This window comes from Dermacentor andersoni, chromosome 1, assembly GCF_023375885.2.
Source record: "Dermacentor andersoni chromosome 1, qqDerAnde1_hic_scaffold, whole genome shotgun sequence".
Classification (NCBI taxonomy): domain Eukaryota; kingdom Metazoa; phylum Arthropoda; class Arachnida; order Ixodida; family Ixodidae; genus Dermacentor; species Dermacentor andersoni.
Window position 1 is genome coordinate 240,138,168 of NC_092814.1, and position 19,523 is coordinate 240,157,690.

The 19,523-nt window shown below is 41.5% G+C and overlaps 1 protein-coding gene across 3 annotated transcripts in view; it reads right to left on the reverse strand.

Annotated features, from left to right (window-relative positions):
* garz (Sec7 domain-containing protein garz) overlaps positions 1 to 19,523 on the reverse strand; it is a 115,895-nt gene that overhangs the window by 66,104 nt on the left and 30,268 nt on the right. For all 3 annotated transcript variants that reach the window (XM_050196412.2, XM_050196414.2, XM_050196411.2), the window contains exons 10-18: positions 16,494 to 16,688; positions 16,257 to 16,398; positions 15,787 to 16,040; positions 13,028 to 13,230; positions 11,592 to 11,715; positions 3,774 to 3,899; positions 3,604 to 3,686; positions 3,461 to 3,524; positions 1,434 to 1,706 (exon numbers count right to left, since the gene is read on the reverse strand). In XM_050196412.2, coding sequence (XP_050052369.1) covers positions 1,434 to 1,706; positions 3,461 to 3,524; positions 3,604 to 3,686; positions 3,774 to 3,899; positions 11,592 to 11,715; positions 13,028 to 13,230; positions 15,787 to 16,040; positions 16,257 to 16,398; positions 16,494 to 16,688 — 1,464 coding nt within the window. The remainder of the gene's footprint in view (positions 1 to 1,433; positions 1,707 to 3,460; positions 3,525 to 3,603; positions 3,687 to 3,773; positions 3,900 to 11,591; positions 11,716 to 13,027; positions 13,231 to 15,786; positions 16,041 to 16,256; positions 16,399 to 16,493; positions 16,689 to 19,523) is intronic.

Here is a 19,523-nt window from a genome sequence, read left to right on the forward strand (position 1 = left end):
TCGTTTTCTATCTCCTATCTAGTTTCATTCTGACGCATACATTTCCGCGATAGCGCCATCATGTCAGGATCAAAAAAAAGAAACAACCTGCTATAAAGGTACGACAGATGGCATAAACACGCAAGAGTGGTCCTTGCACTACGACGTGAATATTTGAATGGAGAATCGATGCAGTAGCGGTGCACAAAGTCTGGGAGCCACCCCTCCGATCAGCAGATGCATGCTCCACGCAGCGCAACCACACCCACGAAGGGGTGCGTTCCAGAGTGCGTCTAACTGGTGCAAAACGTGGGAAATGGAATTAAATACTAACAAATGTAAGTTTATGCGCATTTCTCACTGCTCTAACACTTCCCCTTCATATTGTCTTAATGGCATTCCTCTTGATTCCATCAGATCATATAAATGCCTAGGCAAAATATAACACAAAAGTTAACATGGAATGCCCATACTGAATATGTGACTAATAACGCTGATCGCATTTACGTCGTAACTTCTCTGCTGCTCCATCGTCCTTAAAGCTACTACCTTATAAAACACTAATACAACCTAAAATTGAATATGCATCATCTATATGGGACCCTGCGAATGAAAATCTTGTATCTTCTCTCAAATTTATCCAAAATAACTCCGTTTGCTTCATCTTTTCAAATTACAACCGTACCGTAACTATCACAGCCATGAAAGCTAACCTTTCCCTCCCACCTTTAAAATCTCACCTGAAAATCAGTCGCCTAACTCTATTCCACAAGGTATATCACCACGTCACGCTACCCGACGATTTTATTTCACCACCAGAATACATCTCCCGTTGCATTGATCATCGGCACAAGGTTGGCATCAAAAAATGCAATACTTAAGCTTTTTTTTCAGTCTTACCTCCCCCGGACATCTGTCGAATGGACCGCCTCCCTCCCTATATTGCAGCCATTGAAGATAACCACCGATTTCACGATGCACTAACAACCTTCGTTTATTTTGTAGAACGTCGAATTTGTCTTTTAACAAAATTCACTGTAATGTATTGATTGACTTTGTATCCTATATTACCCACTCCCCTCTGTAATGCCTTTGCCCTGAGGGTATAATAAATAAATAAATAAACAAAATCCCAGACTGAGAAAGCCCAGAGAGACGATAAAATATGCTAGTAGGAATATACAATAGATTGTGGAACTACCTCGGAGCTCACCAACTTCGCATTACTGCCCACATTTGACTGCAGAGAGTGGAGAATGTACCAGTACATCAATGGCACTGAAAGGGTTAATGGTGAAAAGGTCTGTTCATCATTCAAAAACTATTTGAAACGTATTCAATTTTCTTACAGTGCTAGTCGATTCATATTCAATAGAATAAAAAAAATTGCTAGTGGCAGACTCCTATTCTAAGGCAGTCTTATCTGACAGCATAAAGGAAGGAGTGGTCCTTGCCTCAGCAGTGCTCAGCGCAGTGAACTTGCAGAGAGAGATGACAAGGTTGTCAAACACGTCACTCATGGCATAGTGCGCAGCCACCATAGCACACTTGCGGTATCCACCTAAGGCTCGCTGCAGCACAAGTGATTCACAGGGGGCTCGATCAAGCACAGAGGCAAGCGCAGCCACTGTAGGGCCCCAAACTAGTGTGAAGAGGTCGTGGTCGAGTAGTCCATTAGGTGCATGCATAAAGTGGCCTGCTTTACCTGCACCCCTCCGCAACAACACCTGCATGAAGAGCACAGGTGAATTTTAGCGAGGATGAAGTGCCACCTGTGCACATGCACAGCCAATAATTTGACCGCATTCAAAACTTCCTAATGGTTTCATGTTTCTTAAAGGGGAACTGCAGCACCTTTTATCATAGTAAATAAATCTGCTTATTCCCTAATTGATGATGCCATGAACAGTGGTGACAAATATTATTTCTCTGCATGCAGAAGTGAGTTTATAGTTTTGCTCAAAGACTACCTGCTCTTTCCTTGAACATGAAATCTCTGTGACTTTTTTTGTGTGTACCTATGGTTGCCTGGCCCAATTTTTTTAGGTGCCACACTTAAGCAGCACCTCCAGTAATCTCCAAGGCCAAGCTGATGTCAAAGCTAGGTGTGATGATTGGCAGAGCACAGCAGGCATCATTCTGTATGGGCCTGACTGCAAAGTTTCTAGCACAGCTAAAATGAAGAAAAGGAGGAAAAGGCCATGAGGTCACGGGAAGGGCAGCATTTGGTTGCCAATAGCTGTGCTGATGCAAGGTTCACTTTGTAAAAAAATTTGTAGGAAAAAGTGTAAGAGGAAATGTCCTTGAATATCAGACATTTCATACATTTCACGAAAGGTGTTGCAGAGCCTCTTTATATGCTTCCTTTATTTCACATTTCTGGATAATTCAAACCACTGTTTAGGCTTTGCCAAGGACAAACAAACAAAAGTTGACTGTGTAAAGACAATCTGGAATGCATGAAAAGGCCAGAAATCTTCACGTATGGCAGGCCAATTAGGTGCATTACACACAGGAGAAAGAACAACAAAGGACAAAAAGAACACTAAACAACTGTTAGGAAAAGGTGAACTTCATGAAGGCGTGAGCGGCGAGCAAATAAAATCAAATGGCAAATTAAGTGCACTAAAACGTTTATTGCAATGGTAATCTTTGAAAAAAATTCATATTAGAGCTCTAATCTGGCTTCAATCATGCCAAAGTCGATATGTTATAGCCTCATTTATGTTAAGTGCATTGATGAAAGTGTTTATCATGCAGGACTAACTGGCTTGCAGGCAGTTTCTTGTCTTTTTTTGCTCCACTCATGAGACCATGACATGGCTGTAACAGTTATGCAGCCACAGAATTCCAGCTCGTTCAAGTTTACTTACCAGACAGTAATATAGGACAAAAACGGTGCAAACAACAGGACAACATCATGTCAGTACAAAGTAGCATAACAGCAAACTTTAATATAGGGGTAGTTCCCCCCCATTTAATTTCATCTTCCTCTTAGCTTGATTACATTCAACAGCCCCTGCAAAAGTGCTCCCAAATTGCCTTTTTAGAAGGTACTTTAACCAATACCTTGAATAACAAACTAATTTTGCACATCCCATGGGCATCAAATTATTGGAAGACAACTGTAACAGGAGGCCAAGGAGAATACCAGCATATTGCAATGCTACATCACATGCTCATAAAATTACACACAATTTCTCTTCATTCAGGTAGAGGAAGCACAAGGGAACATGAAGGAGGAAATGGCTATAAAGCGCATTTAAGGCAAGCAAGATGGGTGGCTTATACATGGATTATATGAAGTTCTATAGTACTCCCAATGTAAAGCTATCCTGCCATCTCAGTGTCTTTGCTATAATTAAGCATTTACTGCATTGGTGCCAATTTCTGTAAATCCTATTGAAAGCATATAAACCTATGCTTTAGCTCACTAAACCAGCATAGCTATTAAAAGCCAGAAAGCAACAGATTCACTCACTTTCCAGAGGTAGTTTTCTCTGACTAGTCCCGTCTGTTCTGCAGGCATCACTATCTCTTCATTTCTGCAAGAAAGCCAGCATAAATCTCTATTGTTTCCACAATCATACAGCACTTTTAACTAAAATGAAAGGGACAACTCACCTGATTGCGTTGTATACTTCTTCAAGCATGTCTTTATCAAAGTCATTGCCGCCATTCACACCATTTAGATTTTTCTTGAAGTCCTGCATAATGAAGAAAGAAGAATTGGGGCCATGGCAAAGAATCAATATGAAAAGTTAGAAGAAAACCTGCCAATGAGCAGCAGTTACCTCGACAGTCATGGGGATGTTTTGCTTCTTGACATTATGATTGTGCTGGTCCATGTTCAACATAATTACAGCATAGGCCAGAGTAAATGCAGCATCACTGTTGGCAAATGGTTCATTCATACTCTTCTGTAGATCGCAGCAGCACCACCAAAAACAAGGAAAAGAAGCAATATGACTATATAAAACTCCAACGCAGTAAGAAACAAACAAAATACTAAAAGATTTTTCGAAGTTTTCAGAGAATTAATACCAAAATGTGCTAAGTGCATGAAAATGTGAAAGCAGCTCAAAACAGCATTGACAATTTAAGACCTCTTAAGGTGAACTAACATCCTGGCCCCATTCGCTAATATTCTAAAAGATAACTTACCCTTTTTCACTCACTCACTCCAAGTTTCCTAAACATACATAATCAGAACCTCCCTGATACATTTCAAAAAGAAAAGAAAAATGAAGAGCAAGACATATTGTTCATAACGGCACACTGCATCAACTGCACAAAGCATCAATGTTGCCAGATTCGAGACGCTTGTTATATAATAAACGAGAAGAAGTTGTTTTTTCATCCACTTTGACTTCCATTAATTTATCGTTTCTTTATTTCATTTATTAAGCACAAGTAATTACCCTATGTTGTCCTTGGTGTCAGTGTTTGTTGGCTTTTATGATCTGACTAATAAAAATTGGGCCCCTCGGTTAACCCCCTTTCTTCTCATTTATTACATAACGAGGGTATCGAATCTGGCAACACTGATGCCTTCAGGTAGCATGTGTGGGTTTATTGACCGGTTGCCTACACCCAAAAAAGATCACATTCTCGTGATGCCTGCGGCAGAAAGGATGTTCCACATCCGCCACCAAGGTTTGTGAGTGATGGCACTGGCTAACACTCTCATGGTTCTACTAGGAAACATAAATACCCAAGAAAATGGACAGGGAAACGGTGCCGTGGTAGCTCAATCGGTAGATCATCGCACGCGTAATGCAACAGTTGTGGGATCATTCCCCACCTGCGGCAAGTTGGTTTTTCATCCACTTTGATTTCCATTAATTTATCGTTTCTTTATTCCATTTATTAAGCACAAGTAATTTCCCCTATGTTGTCCTTGGTGTCAGTGCTTGCTGGCTTCTTATGATATGGTTTGAGATTCTTTTTTACAATGATGAGTCCGAACTGAGATGTCCTGATGGAAAGGTTTTTGGAGACAGTGCACTACATCTGATTCTGTACAAGATGGACCCTAACCACAAGGACACGGAGACAACACCCAGTACCTCATTCTCCATGACTTTGGAACGCGGCGACGCCGCAGCAGAAGATAGCATGCCAACATGATTATGATCAGTGGCAACGATGTCATCTTTGTAAGACATGACTCTCGTTAAGAACGAAGGACGAAGAACTTAAACACAGCAATGGCCTGTTAGCAGATGAAGGAAAAAGCACGCTACATTTCGAATATAAAGAGAGGAGGCAAGGTTTTCATACTGTCACGTGAGTGCCACAACGGCTCACCACCAGTTGGTGTGGCCGCTTTGCCGCAGCTGCGTTTTAATGCAGTCGTCGTGCCGCTTACGTTTTACCACCAGTGTCTATGGGCTTTCTGCGGCGACCATCGCTCCGAGATAGCGCCAGAGTAGCGCGCATTGTTTGTTCGCCAATGACACCTTCAATAAGGCATGCGGCGAGCATGTCAAAACAAAGCACTGCAAGAGCGGAGGTCTGTCTGGAGCGGCTGCTCTGAATTGTGCCCGCGCGTCACCTGCGCGCTGCCTCTCGCATTCTCCCTATTAGCGAGGCAGTCTCGCCACACTTCGCTCGTTTGCAACTTGCTGCACGATACAGAGTGTCTGCACCAGCCAATATATAGCGAAATGAAAACACGTATAAAGCGGCCCTTAAATTTCGCATTAGGAAGTATCATAATCGTCAGTGAATTTTTCTACTTCCCTCGTGAAGGAGTGGAAAAATCCCTCTAGATACATTCTCACATATTCACACATATACTTCCTCAATGCCTTCATCATGGAACATCTGCATGGCTGTTGCTTCCACTGAATATGATGCCTTTTCATCATCTATAAAGTCCATATGTAATAGTTTGTCATAATCCATATATTTCTCACTAAGCTAATTACTGACATCAATATGGTTTATTTTTGTATATTCATTTCCAAAACAATAGAGTCCTTTGAGAGATTGAAACCAAGTGCTTCACTGATTCTATTCCAAGTAACCTAAATGAATGTCCTGCACAATTAAACAATTAATACAGATAATAAGCTAATGGGCCTATCATTTCTCATTCCTTCAATATTCACTTTTCAGTGTAAAGAATTTTAAGTACAGCATGTAGCAGCCAATGCAAGGACTTTGTGTTAGCATTAGCCTTACATACTACACCTCTCATACGTAAACAGCACTGCATTCCTTAGGTGCATACATTATCTTCTGGATTTAGCATTCAACATTAAAGCACATATTAGCTTTGGTGGCTTTTCTGCACACAGAAGATGCAGTCAAGACAGAAGAGCATTTGACTGATGAAGGAAATTGTTGCCAGGGTGAAAGGCAAGAACATTGATGAAAATGATGAGCGACGACGACACCCCCATGAAACCCACAAAGTTACGTCATCCCAAGAGACTCTTGGTATAATTGAGTCCTTTCGAGACTTCATTTTTGCGAAGGACCTCTCTCTTGGCTGTGTGCAAAATCTAGATGCACTGCAAAATGACGTAAGCTGTCTTAGTGCCAAGCAGGCAAAGTTAACGGTTAATTTTTCCACTGCAAGAAAGTAAGTAGCATAGCATGTTGGTCATGTGGCAATAAATATTTTGTGCTGCAATATATTTCCTGGCTTTTTTCTATGCACTGCGATTATAACAATACAATTTTTGTAACATTTCAATATTGTTATAAGTGGACTTGACTGTATAGAGCAAAGCTTGTGAGCCCTTTTGCATTTCTTTAGAAAGCAAAGAATTCCAATTTTCATGATGCAGCTGTGCAAAAAAGAAACATATGGAAAAGAAGGGACGACAGCTGTTCTTTTTTTTTTTTTTTTCAACTTTGCACTGCTACATTATGAACATATTTCAACATCACAGTTTTCTTTTCTTCCAATGTTCATTAAAGATCTCTGTGCGAAAATTCTCCAGAGCAGTTTGCATAACTGCTTGGATCTACATACGTCTCACAATTCTTTATGGTAGGGAACAGTTGTCTAGAAAAAAAAATCTAGCAAGGTTTAGCGTTATGCTCCTCGCACAGTGTTATAGCAACACACTGAGATGACGTGGAACAAAGCAGCACACCAGACAACTACTGCTACGCAGCAGGGACAGAGCCCTGACAGATACAAGGTATGTCACATCACTGGCGCAATGAACAGTGCCAGCAGTGGTGTTACAACCACTGCACCTTGATGGTGTACGAGATGAGAACAATGGAAAACCATCAGCGTTTGATAGATTTAGTTTGATGTTTACCGTCTATTCCACTTAGACCAGTGCATCCATTATGGTGTGGTATGCACACAACTTCTCAGCAGGAACACTAATGTGTGTGAACACAATGCTGATGCCAGCAGTGGAAGCCAGGACGCTACCCTGGCTCCGGTAGTGCTGAATGAGCAGAGCGTGACGGTGCATCCACTTGGCTTCATAATTTTTTTTCAGCCAAACACATTGCACGTCTCAAGAACTTTTAACCCTCTATGTGTGGACCGTGCATGCACCATCGATACCATGACAGTACGACGGCGTGAACATGTCTCAAGTGTCTGTATACAGTAGAACCTCGTTCATACGTTTTTAAAAAAACCACGAGAAAAAACGTACTAGCCAGGAAAACGTACAATCCAAAGTAACTAAACAAATTTGACAGACTCAACTATTGTTGACATCTACATAATGTGAAGTGTCGCGCAGATCGTTGCAGCACTAGACGCCAACGCACGTTGAGCTGGTGGTGCTTCAGCAGCTGGAGGCGACGCGTTTTGTTGTTTTCCTATTGTGTGGTTTAAAGAGGGTGACGGAAAACCGAAACGAAATTGAGCTGCTGGGCGACGCTGGATGCCGCCGAAGCAGAGCGTGATGCCCACATTGCGCCGCCTAAAGCAGGGAACGGCAGCATGCTTGGATTATCGGGTACTAAAAGCATGCAATACGCTACCAAGGGCACTATGCACTACGCACCAAGCACTGTAAAACAGATAGGTGAAGATTCTTATCGCAATAGGTTTGGCAGCGATAGCTGTGAATGTGGCGCGTGATGTCCTGGCCGGAGATTTGCCAGTACTGAAATAAGAAACTGCGTGCCATTGTTTTCACGCAAGACGGGCAGCTATACACCGCATTCTTTTCTCATTCACATGGGATCTAGCAGCCAGAAAATGTATCATACGATCGCAGTTTGGCAACAAACTGAACATTGGTGCCGAAAAATTGTGTGTTCTGGGAACTAATGAGCCGGTAAAAAATGAACGCAACTCTATTGGGTCATTTTTGTATTCTCGATTGCAAACGTTGGCGCCGGGAAAACATGCATAACAGGAACCTATCAACGAGGTTCGACTGTAGTCACTATTGCAAAAACAGAAAGATCCCTATATGGTCGCTTAAATAGCAGCACGCTATTGACCCTTCGCAGCCTGTGTCAGCAAATTAACCAGACTTTGATGTCAGTGCAATGCATGTTGGATGTCGCTTAAGAATTCCGAAACCAAAACATTTGAGCAACTCATCAAAGTTAATGCTATTTTGTGTGTTGAACCACATGTCTATATTGAAGTCACCACTCAACATAATATTTGTTTTTAGACACAAATGAAAGGTACCCGACTTGAGAAATTCAAGAAATAAATGCCCATCTCCATTTGGTGGCCCATAAAACATTGAGAATACTACTATATCGTTAACAATTACTGAAACAACTTTTGACATGAGCAGATGTATTGCAAAGGTCCAACATTTTGCACTTGATTTCTTCATTGAAGGTCATTTGTTTTTGCCCTGGTAGAGGTGAGTTCTTAGCCCACAAACCTGTGGTAACGACTGCATTAGGTGTGTCTTGGCCTGACCGTGGTTGCTTGGAACAGGGAATCACAGCATCAGTGTGAAGCTTCGAAAAAACACGCCACTCTCATGGCTGTTTTACTCCTTTTCCTCCATGAACACAACTTTCTTCTGTTACACATACCTTTCAGTTGCATGCTTCACATGTTTATACAGTCAAATCTCGATATAAAGAATCACACGGGACCGCCGAAAATCGTTATTTTGAAATATTGTTGTAATGAAAAATTGGCATTTATAAGCCAGTGGACAACTTAGGAATGAAAATGACATATCTTGGCAGTAGACGCGTGTGCAGACAAGCATAATCTCAAATAAAAATGTTTCACTCACTTCAAAGCTACTTTATTTGAAGAAATCGGGGATTTTCTTCTGGTGCAGGCAGCACACACGACCGATTAGGAATGTGTCTACATCTTCCACTTTGCGCAATACCTCACTGGGTACATCATTAAGCCGAGCGATGAAAGTGCAGACATTGTTCACATGCACTAAAACATCAATGTTCGACACGATCTCATCTTCTGTGTTAGGTGACCCATAGTCGTCTTCCTTCGGGTCGTCATCGTCACTGGAGACGTCATGAACACAGTTAACAATCTCTTCGGTTGTCAGGTCCACCACCATTAGTGCTGCACGTCGCTCTCCCCGTAGCCGTCGAAGGAAGAGACGGTGGGCAGCAATTCAGCAACCTCGGTCCACAGGTCTCCTGGGTTGTTGTCAGTCACCTCCAGGTCATCTTCAAGCTGCCCAGGCGCTTTGACAAGCCCTGCTTTTCGCCAGAAGTTGCTAATGGTGGACGCCTTCAAGTTCCACCAAGCTCCTGTGAGCATTTCCACTGCCTGACAAATATTGATTGCAGTCGGCTGCAATCAATAATCAACTGCTGCACAATGCGCTTATGAAATTCTGCTTTCACACTTTTTATAATGCCCTGGTCTAGGGGTTGCAGCAATGACGTGTTGTTTGCCGGCAGAAACTCCAAGTAAACATGCGTGAAACGAACATTCACAATGTGAGCAGAGCAGTTGTCGATAACCAGTAGAATTCTTCAGTCATCCCTCCTCATTTGATCGTTGAGTTTGATGAGCCACTCGGAAAAGAGTTCTCTGGTCATCCAGACTCATTTGTTGGCGCAGTAGTCGTACGGTAACAACATGACATTTTTCATGCAGCGAGGCTTCGCATATTTGCTGATGATGAGCGGTTTAATTTTCTTCATGCATGTTGCATTGCAGTAGAGCAGGACTGTCACGCAAAGATGCGACTTCTTCCCTCCTTTGCACTGCTGCCCTTTGAAGTGCATCGTCCGGTCTGGCAGGAGCTGATAAAAACACGCGGTCTCATCCCCGTTGAAAATATCGTCTTCAGAGTACAATTCAGCCACCTCTAGAAAACGATCATTGCGCCAGGAATCCGGGCTTTCTCTGTCAGCAGCCTTTTCCTCACCCGAGACTACCTGCCAAGTTATTCCGTTCCTTTGGCGGAAACGAAAAAACCAACCTGCACTGGCATCGACCCCAGTTACTTCAAGAACATCGGCAAATTCACTGGCTTTTCCTTGGAGCATTGGGCCAGACACAGGAATGTTTTGCAGTCTGGCATCGTTGAACCACGTGAGAACAGCTTGGTCCACATTTTGAAAGTTTCCCAGTCGCAGCCGTTTCCTCGTAGGAGCGAGCTGCGACTCCCATTGAAGCTTGACAATCTTGTCTCGGTATTTCAAGATGGTCACGATGGTCGATGGGGAAATGCCACGCTGTCTGTGCATGTCCATTTTTGCTTTTTCCCCGAGTCAATTTCTGGCAATAAGTCCAATTTGTCCTGCAACGAAAACTGCTTTCGCCATCGTGGTGCCGTCGTTAGCTGCGTTCATCGTTGGATCTCACGCGAACATCGCCAAACCTTTGTCGTGAAGTTCTTGGTGAAGTTTGTGGTGAAGCAGTTGGCACTCGACATGATGATGATGATAGCTACTGCACTGGCGATTCCTGTTTCACACGAGAGTTGTGGCACTTACCTTTAGCTGAATTCGTAATACTGATGTTTCTCGGTTACAAAGGGGGAAATAAATTATGTGCGTTATTCTGAAATATGCACTGTATTGAAATTCGTAGTTCTGAAATATTTTTACATTGAAAATATAGGCAATCTGGCGGGGATTCTTATAATATTCATACATTTGAGAAATTAATTAATGTGGGGTTCGTAGTAACGAGATTTGACTGTAATGTTCTGAAGTACAGTTTTTTTTTTTTTTTTTTTTTTTTTTTTTAGCCGCCAGTTGACATGGTCAAATTCAAAACTGCAGGTGTGTGTAGCAGCTTTTGCCCATAGTTTTTGACACACGCTCAGCATCTGTCTCTACTCACTCACACAACGTGCCTAATAAACCATAACAGGCTACAAGTGGGGCATGCCAATTGTGGAAAGTAAGAGCTTTTCTTGTTTGCCCTAATGTAAAACGAACAGTAGAGACAGTCTTAGACTTTAGTGTCAACCTATAAGCTTAAACCAGCAACCATTTTTAATTTTTTATTCAGGTTTGGTTTCAGTTCAGGAAAGTTTCAAAAACACTGGTTCAGGTTAAGCTCTAGTCAAAATTCTAGTTCAGGTGAAATTTCTATTTCATATTTTATTCAACACTTAGGTTGATTGGATTCCCCATACTAAGCAATGTAAGAGCTCTGTGTGCACCAAATGCATGCAGAAAAGCATCTGGTCTGAAATACTACTCACATGCCAGTGCTCTGCAAAATGCTCCAACAGCAAGGATATGAGCGGTGCTTCCCCAGGCAGCCTGAATGTCTCAAGGTACATTCTGAGAGCTTCATCAATTCTTGTATTGGCAAAGTTGAAGGACCTACAGGCACAGCAAAGAAACCATAACATGGCTATCACCCAGGTAAGCAGAAAAGTCATAGTTTTACCTGAAAGACGAAGCATTGATAAATATAGCAAAGTATCAGACAACTACACGAAGTAAGGTTTGTAGTTTTATTGGCCGTATAACTTACAATAAATATTTGCCTACTAATTCTACGAAAAAGTCAAAACAAGGGTTTGGACCAGTTGGTATTCCATGATGTGAGGTGTAGCATGTAAATAAGGAGGACGAAGGACAAGCACTTGTCCTTCATCCTTCCTATTTCTGTGCTACAACACCTTGCATCATAAATTAGCAAGCATGGTGTCACGTGTGCACAGGCAAACATAACAGATCTTATTCAATGACCACGACCACTCGCTGTAATGACTGGTGTAATAACTGACACTGGCTTAATGAACAAAGCAGGCAGGGGGAGCGAACGTTTCACGCTACCTCTCTCTTCAATGCATCTCCGAAACTTGAGATTACATGACCTCTAACACTAGATGTGTGGGAAAACAGCACACATGAAGCCACCAGCCATCTCTGCTCACCCAAACTTTGCACCCACCAAAGATTACCTCCACGGTACAGCACGTGGGCTGTGTATGCAGTCAGCTATGACCAGGCTGACCGGGTCAGAGGAGGAGGTGCATGCTCACCTACACCCCTTAGCCCGCACAAGTTTGATCACAATATCGTGAGCCACATCATATGGCCAAAGCTCCATATGATGGTGTTATATTTTCTGTAGAATACACTCTTAATCATGGAGTTTGTTCATTCAAGATTTCTGTGCTTCAGCCATAAAAACTGCATTGCAAGTTCCTAGGACAATCTTCAACGATATTGATATTTCAGTAAGTGCATATGACAGCAAGCACATGTCCGACAGAAAACTTGAGCAATAATTACAGCATCAAGAGCACTGGTGCATGCAGTATAAATAGCGCAAAAAGAACAAAGCTTCAACACAGAGTGCATCTAGTGGTAGCAGTCATTATCAGATGGCAGCATGCATACATATGTGCCATCATCATCATCACAACCCACTGGCATAAGGCTACCATTTTGATGGCTTACAATGGTGTAGTGATACATGAGGTCAAGATCCTTTCAACATCACTTGTGTCTTTGTTCATGAGAACAATGACACTGCATGAAGACAATGAGACAATGCGTGTTCCTTTCCTCATCACTAAGGCATTCAGCAGTAAAGTCGCAGGGAATCGAGGCCTAATTCTTATGAATGAATGCTACATAGATGGGCACCACACATATGATAGAAATTTCACTGTTTACTCACTTGACAAAGGCATCAAGCACCTTGAGGTTTTTCCGGTTGGCTATGTATTCACCAATTTTCTTTTTATCCAACTGTGAGTTGTCCCTTAGGAATAAGGCTACTTCATTGGGATCCAAGGGATCACTTAGCAATCCATGCTCTTGGAGGAACTCAATACCCTTACTGGGTCGGCCATTGAAGTGCTCTGTGCCCGATGCCAGAAGCTATTTTTCAAAGAAGCAGAAGAAGAAAAAAAATACTACAGTAAACATTCTGCAAGGATGTTGCCAAATCCTTAATTGACACACTAAAAAAGTGCAGAGAAGGCAGTTCAAGTTTGACGAGATCACTAGCACACATTACATAACACACTAAAGAATGCATCAGCTTCTTTTAGCGGTTTCTGGAGAGATGTCTTGAATCATTTTCTATAGTGTATGCTTAGAAAACAGAATACCACAAATTATGTTAATGCTATACAATGCCAACAATAAAATATGAAAACCATACAATCACACATTGCCAGTAACTAATAAAGGGAAAATGAGCCATCCACCCAAACGTAGGTACATGCTGACCAGTGCCACAACAATATATTTTTGTTTCATGTCGCAACAAAAATCACCTTTGAGAAACATTTCCAAACCTGAGCAGCTCAATTGAGAATGTGGTTTCAAAGCAACCTGCTACATGTTTATAACACAACAGATCCTTTTCTAATGCTGTATTCAAATCATCTTGCTATAAGTTGTCAATCACAAATACACACTGTGAAAGGGAAGAGTGAGAAAAACAAGGGCACTCAATTTTACATGCTTAGTAAATTTACATACTACATAATGCCTAAGGTTTATGAATGTTCCACATCCACTGCCTTGGCCATGAGTGGCACTGGCCAACACTACCAAGGCTACACTACAGATAGGGCAAATGTACATAAATACCTAAAAATGTACACTGCCCATTATACAAAGGTTGTCGGTTTGGTTACTACCAATGGCACATTGTCTTATTCTGCCACTTTCATTACCCTTTTTCTTTATCAAAAATATATTGCAAATTTAACTCTCATCCATAATTAATTGTACACTTAAATAAAAAGACATTAATTCCCAATATGAATTTCTTGGTTTCATTATTAGCTTCATGAAATGCACATTTTGTAATCAACAGTGCTATATGGTATGAGTTCTATATTTTGTGCCTGAAATGTTAAAAGACACAAACATAAAATACTATTTGCGTAACTCAGTTCTAGTGTAGGCACCACAGATCCATCCTGAAAAAGCAATGCGATGATCAGTCCCTGCAGCTCAGGCAACTACAGCATTTTGAGGCCTGGAAACAGGCCCTTGAGACAGTTTAGTACCACTTCCGTTTCACAGTGCAAAAGTTTAGGATAATTGAAGGAACAAACATTGGTCTGGGCAAAAAAATATTGAAGAAAGATTTCGTATTGGGTCACAAGTTATAAGACACTAGCATTTTACTGCTCTTTGTTTAAATGAGATTAGACTTCAGATAACCGACTGCCTCTACTAATGTCACACTTAATCTTTTGAGATTTTTACTTCATACTGAGTGGATATGCTGTAGCAACACAGGCCACATTACAAGATATGGTGCTCCTCAAGAAATGCACAACTTTCTTCAACCTGCCGCATGCGTCTATTTTCGTTCTCTGTGACAATGTTTCTAACGGCACTTTCAAGTTAGCAAAGCAGCAAACTGCATTTTGAAACATATACAAGTTTATCTATTTCTAGTGTGTAAAAATAGCACATTTAAACTCTAAAGCTTTCTCATGTATGATACAACATTAATGCTTCTTTAGCTTGAGTGCACTAAGAACTTTAAGAGGGAACTTATGAAGCGTCCTCTAGACACTTGTTGAAAACATCCGTGAAGACACAAAGATAGAATTCCTGAATTTTTAGTTAATGTCTGAGCTGAGTTAGGTTCTCAATGTTCATGTGATAAGCATACTGTAGGCCTCATAGCACACGTATCACTAAATGGTTGTCTCCAAGCAATCATGTTGGGCAGGTATAATCGCAAAACTTTCTAAACTGTAATGACCACATGCACACTCTGCGAGCGTTTCCCTGCATAAGAGATGTGAAAAAATTACTTGCACAATAATGCAGCCATCCATCCAAATTATGTGGTTTCAGATACACCATTCAAAGTTTTTAATACCCTCTGGATAAATGTATGGGCTGATTATAGCATATTAGTATAAGAAAATGAAATAAAATTCTTCAATGCTAGCTGTTGCTGCTAAGTATATTGTCACAGGATTGTTAGTTTTGCATGGCACAAACAACATTGTGTTTCTGGAAGTGGCAATAATGAATTGATACATGCTGGCTTTATCAATGAAGTGATAATGAAGTGATACATGCTGGCCTGCCACTTCTTGAATCTGACATATTTCTATGAATGCCCTTCTCCAAGTTTTTTCCTGGTTTCGCAGTGAAGGTGCAAGGTGCACAACCATTTTCTTTACGTCCGCATTTAAGACTTACTGCCACAACTAACAGGTGGGAGGGCAGGTTTAAGACAATGTGGAACTGCTATTCATAGTTTTGAATCACACCCAACTTCAAGTAGTTTTCTGTCAGAGAAAACCCCACAATGCTAAAACACTGCAAAAGGCTGAACTTTCTTTCAAACGACATCTCTCAAATGTTTGCAACACTCTTGAATTATGTAGCATGCATTTAGTAGGTATAATTTATAAATATGATCACATCAATAGGCCAGTTAGGCAAGCACACCTTTTTCTTGTGCTTGATGGCCATCAGCTCTTCGTGAGATGGGATGTTTTCAGAAATGGACTTGCGATTTGGTCGCATGAAGACAGAGCTTCTAAAGTGAGGCTTCATTCCAGAAGTGAGACTTTGAGGAGCCCCATCCTGACCATGAACCAACTGCTGGCCCAGTTGGTACCCAAAGGGAGAGACGTGACACTGATCCAATGGCACAGTTTGCTCACAGTGGTAGCCCTCACCATCACCATCAAGCAGCGACCCTGTCGGAGGTCCAAAATGCATTTTCATGCAATGCAACACTGAGCAATAATATAGTGATACTACTTCAAAGTTATGACTTGGAGCAGTTTTTGGTGCAACAAAATTCACATTTTGGAACACTCTGGAGCTCATGTGAAATTTTGCAATATATAGAGGCACGTAGCCCAATCAAGATGCACATCATAAAATGCATGACGGTGAGAAGTTCCATTCACCTGATATCGCTCCACCACGAGCAGCCTGGCTTTCACTCAACATGCGAAAGTGACACCGTGTTTCTATGCTGTCAATCACAGCAAGCAAAGCATCTAGTGAGAGGAGGTGGATAGGCTGCAGACCTGCCACAGGAAAAGCATTCTGAAAAAGTATGTGGAAAAAATAAGCAACAACACCACACGCCAAACTAGCGTACTTATAAAAAGACACTTGGTTGCATCAAGTCATGCACTGACCTTTGACAGTACTTTCGTGAGATCTTCAAACAAATTGGAGCAAAAAAGGTCACAGTCATAGTTGAGGTACAGCTCAGTGATAAGGCCTGGTATCCTCCAAAATTGCAACACAGCTTCTACAGTCAGCTCCTTTTGATCCCTTGTCACAGTAGTTGACTCACTCACAATCAGTTCCATAAGCTTGGTGAGATACATCTGAAAAGGAAGAACACACACAAACATACACCCCTAAGACAAGTATTACTACAACCTCCTTTAGCTGTGCCACCAGCTGTCTAGGGAAGCAAGAGACAGCCATGTAGACTTTACAAACACATAGCACTCAGTTCTACCTAGCAACCTCTGGTACGCAATGGATATGCTGTAGCCATTTGCACACAATTTCTGCTGAAAGGTAAGCCATTACACATTGGCCAAATTCTGCAGCAAAGCCAACCTGGTGCAGGGTTTAGATCTGCAACCGTGGACAACTGGACACCTTAAGGAGAAGAGGGGGGGGGGGGGTGATATTTGTCGAAGTGCCATGGCATCACCACTGATAATGGAATGGGCGCAGGCAGCGCTATGGTGTAGCTGGCGACAGAGAAGGTCACTCGCTCGTCTGGCATGAAAAGTTTCGCTCGGCGCATGAACGCCTCTGTGAGCGCGCACACGCCCCTTACTAGTTCGCAGCGGAGCGGCTTAACAGTATGCATCGAGTAATGCTTCGAATGATTCGTTATAATTTCGTTATAATGAAGGTTTACTACAAGTAGGCATTAAAAACAAAAATCTCAATCTATATTCTCTATACTTTTTTTGTCACATACACAGAGTGATGATGAACTGCACGATACCTCAAGCTTAAAGGGGCACTAAAGAAAAAAATTATTTGAGCTGTGTTAGTAAGGTAACGTTCTACAACACTACGAAAGGCACTTCCTACCACAAGAATATGCATGGTAAGCCAGAAAAGACACAAGAACAAAATACGGGTGACATACAGGCTGCACTGCCGCCTTCGAATTCCCGCAGTAGCCCGCCATGGCATCATGGATTTTGACTGCATATGCTCAGGCCTAGTTAAATTTATATCAGTAAAACTGACTACATCGTATTCTTAAAAAAAAAACAAGACTGAAGTAAAGAAGTAAAGAATCTATGGTGTCACACTGACATAGCGGCCCTGGCGTTTTTGGTGCGAAATTCAAAAATAAAACATATGACCGTCATTTTCTCTTCTAATAATCATGCTATCACTGCGAAATCTATGAATATAGAGTTCTGAAAGAATACTTTTGTTTCCCAAAACTGTTTTAGTGTTTCTCTTTAGCGTCCCTTTCATGCTTGTGGCAGCGATACCCAGTGATACCCGCCGTGGTTGCTCAGTGGCTATGGTGTTGGGCTGCTGAGCACGAGGTCGCGGGATCGAATCCCGGCCACGGCGGCCGCATTTCGATGGGGGCGAAATGCGAAAACACCCGTGTGCTTAGATTTAGGTGCACGTTAAAGAACCCCAGGTGGTCAAAATTTCCGGAGTCCTCCACTACGGCGTGCCTCATAATCAGAAAGTGGTTTTGGCACGTAAAACCCCAAATAAAATAAAAATAGATACCCAGTGATACGATATGAACAAAATAAAACAGGCAGCAGCAACTACACGTGTTCATTTTTAATTCATACTTGAAGAATTAAGATACATATGTGCCTATATATACAAGTTGAAAATTCATGTTTTTCAAGCTTCGATTAAGCATTAAATGATTCACAATCAGAACACATTCTCCAAGCCTTTACACACACAAAACTTCAAGCCTTTGGCCCAATCAACTCTCAGTTTTGCAAACAATTATTTTTAATGGCAGGCTGGTGATTGAACGAGCAGGCACTGAAGAAAGAAAACAGTAGGAAGCAAACAATGCTGGCATGACATAGCAGTAACAGTAGTTTTTTGGGTAGTCATGCTGTAAATGGCAGTACAACAAACACATTTCTGCTTCTAGTATATACATGAGTGTGAGCACATTACTGCTCATGGAAGTTTTGGGGACATGGAAGCCGCGAAATATCTGCAATTATCTGATGTCTTAGCACACATGTGGGTGCAATATAAGCAGTACACTTCCCAATTCCAAGATAGTTCTCAGTTAGATTCACTTTTTTCAGGGCTTTTGTATGCCAAAAATTTCTGAGTGAATGAATGCATGTACACATAACAACCTATCAGGCTTTCTTAATGAGGCCTTGAACCATTTCTTGAGCACACTACACAAACAGCTTAAGCACATCACCACAAAAACACCAGCTGTGTATCACAATCCTACACTATGCATGAACCTCAGAAGCTGCAAGTTTACTCTTTGCCCGCACCACACTTTTATCACATTTTAAAGTGCTGTATGCAACATCGCATTACATATACTAAAAGCTATTGTTCCATCATAATATCGCAAGTAAGCAAGCATGCCTGGTGCAGTCTAGCAAACTGAGAACGCACACTGCATGTGAGAAAAATTTTAATTCTGACTGAGATCAGAATTACGACGAGAGAAAAAAAAATCAAATATAGTATATGCAGTGAAGCAATGTGGTGTGGCCTTGATGGATTACTTGCCTGCACATCTAACTTAATCTTATTGATGTACGTATCCTCTTCAGTAATGATGCAATATACAAAGGAGTGGGTTGCAATCGATCAGCAACCAGCAACATTCAAACAAAGCACACTAATAAATGCAGCCTTTATACTACAGTACTGGAATCAATATTACTAATACAGAACAAATTTTTAAAAGTCAGCTATTGGTTTACAACTTGTGAGAGGTGTGCATTATGTAAGAAATCCATAATACCTCCACTCATATTTGGTGATTCCCCCCCATAACAAATGAAAACTTTCATAACAAAACAGTTAAACCTCTATATAACGAAGTCGGTAAAATTGGCAATTTGTTCCATTATATCGAAATTTCGTTGTATTTAAATTCAAGCTTTTATGCAAATAAGTACAACCGCCGATCGATTTTTCTTACACGGAAAAGAGCCGCAAAA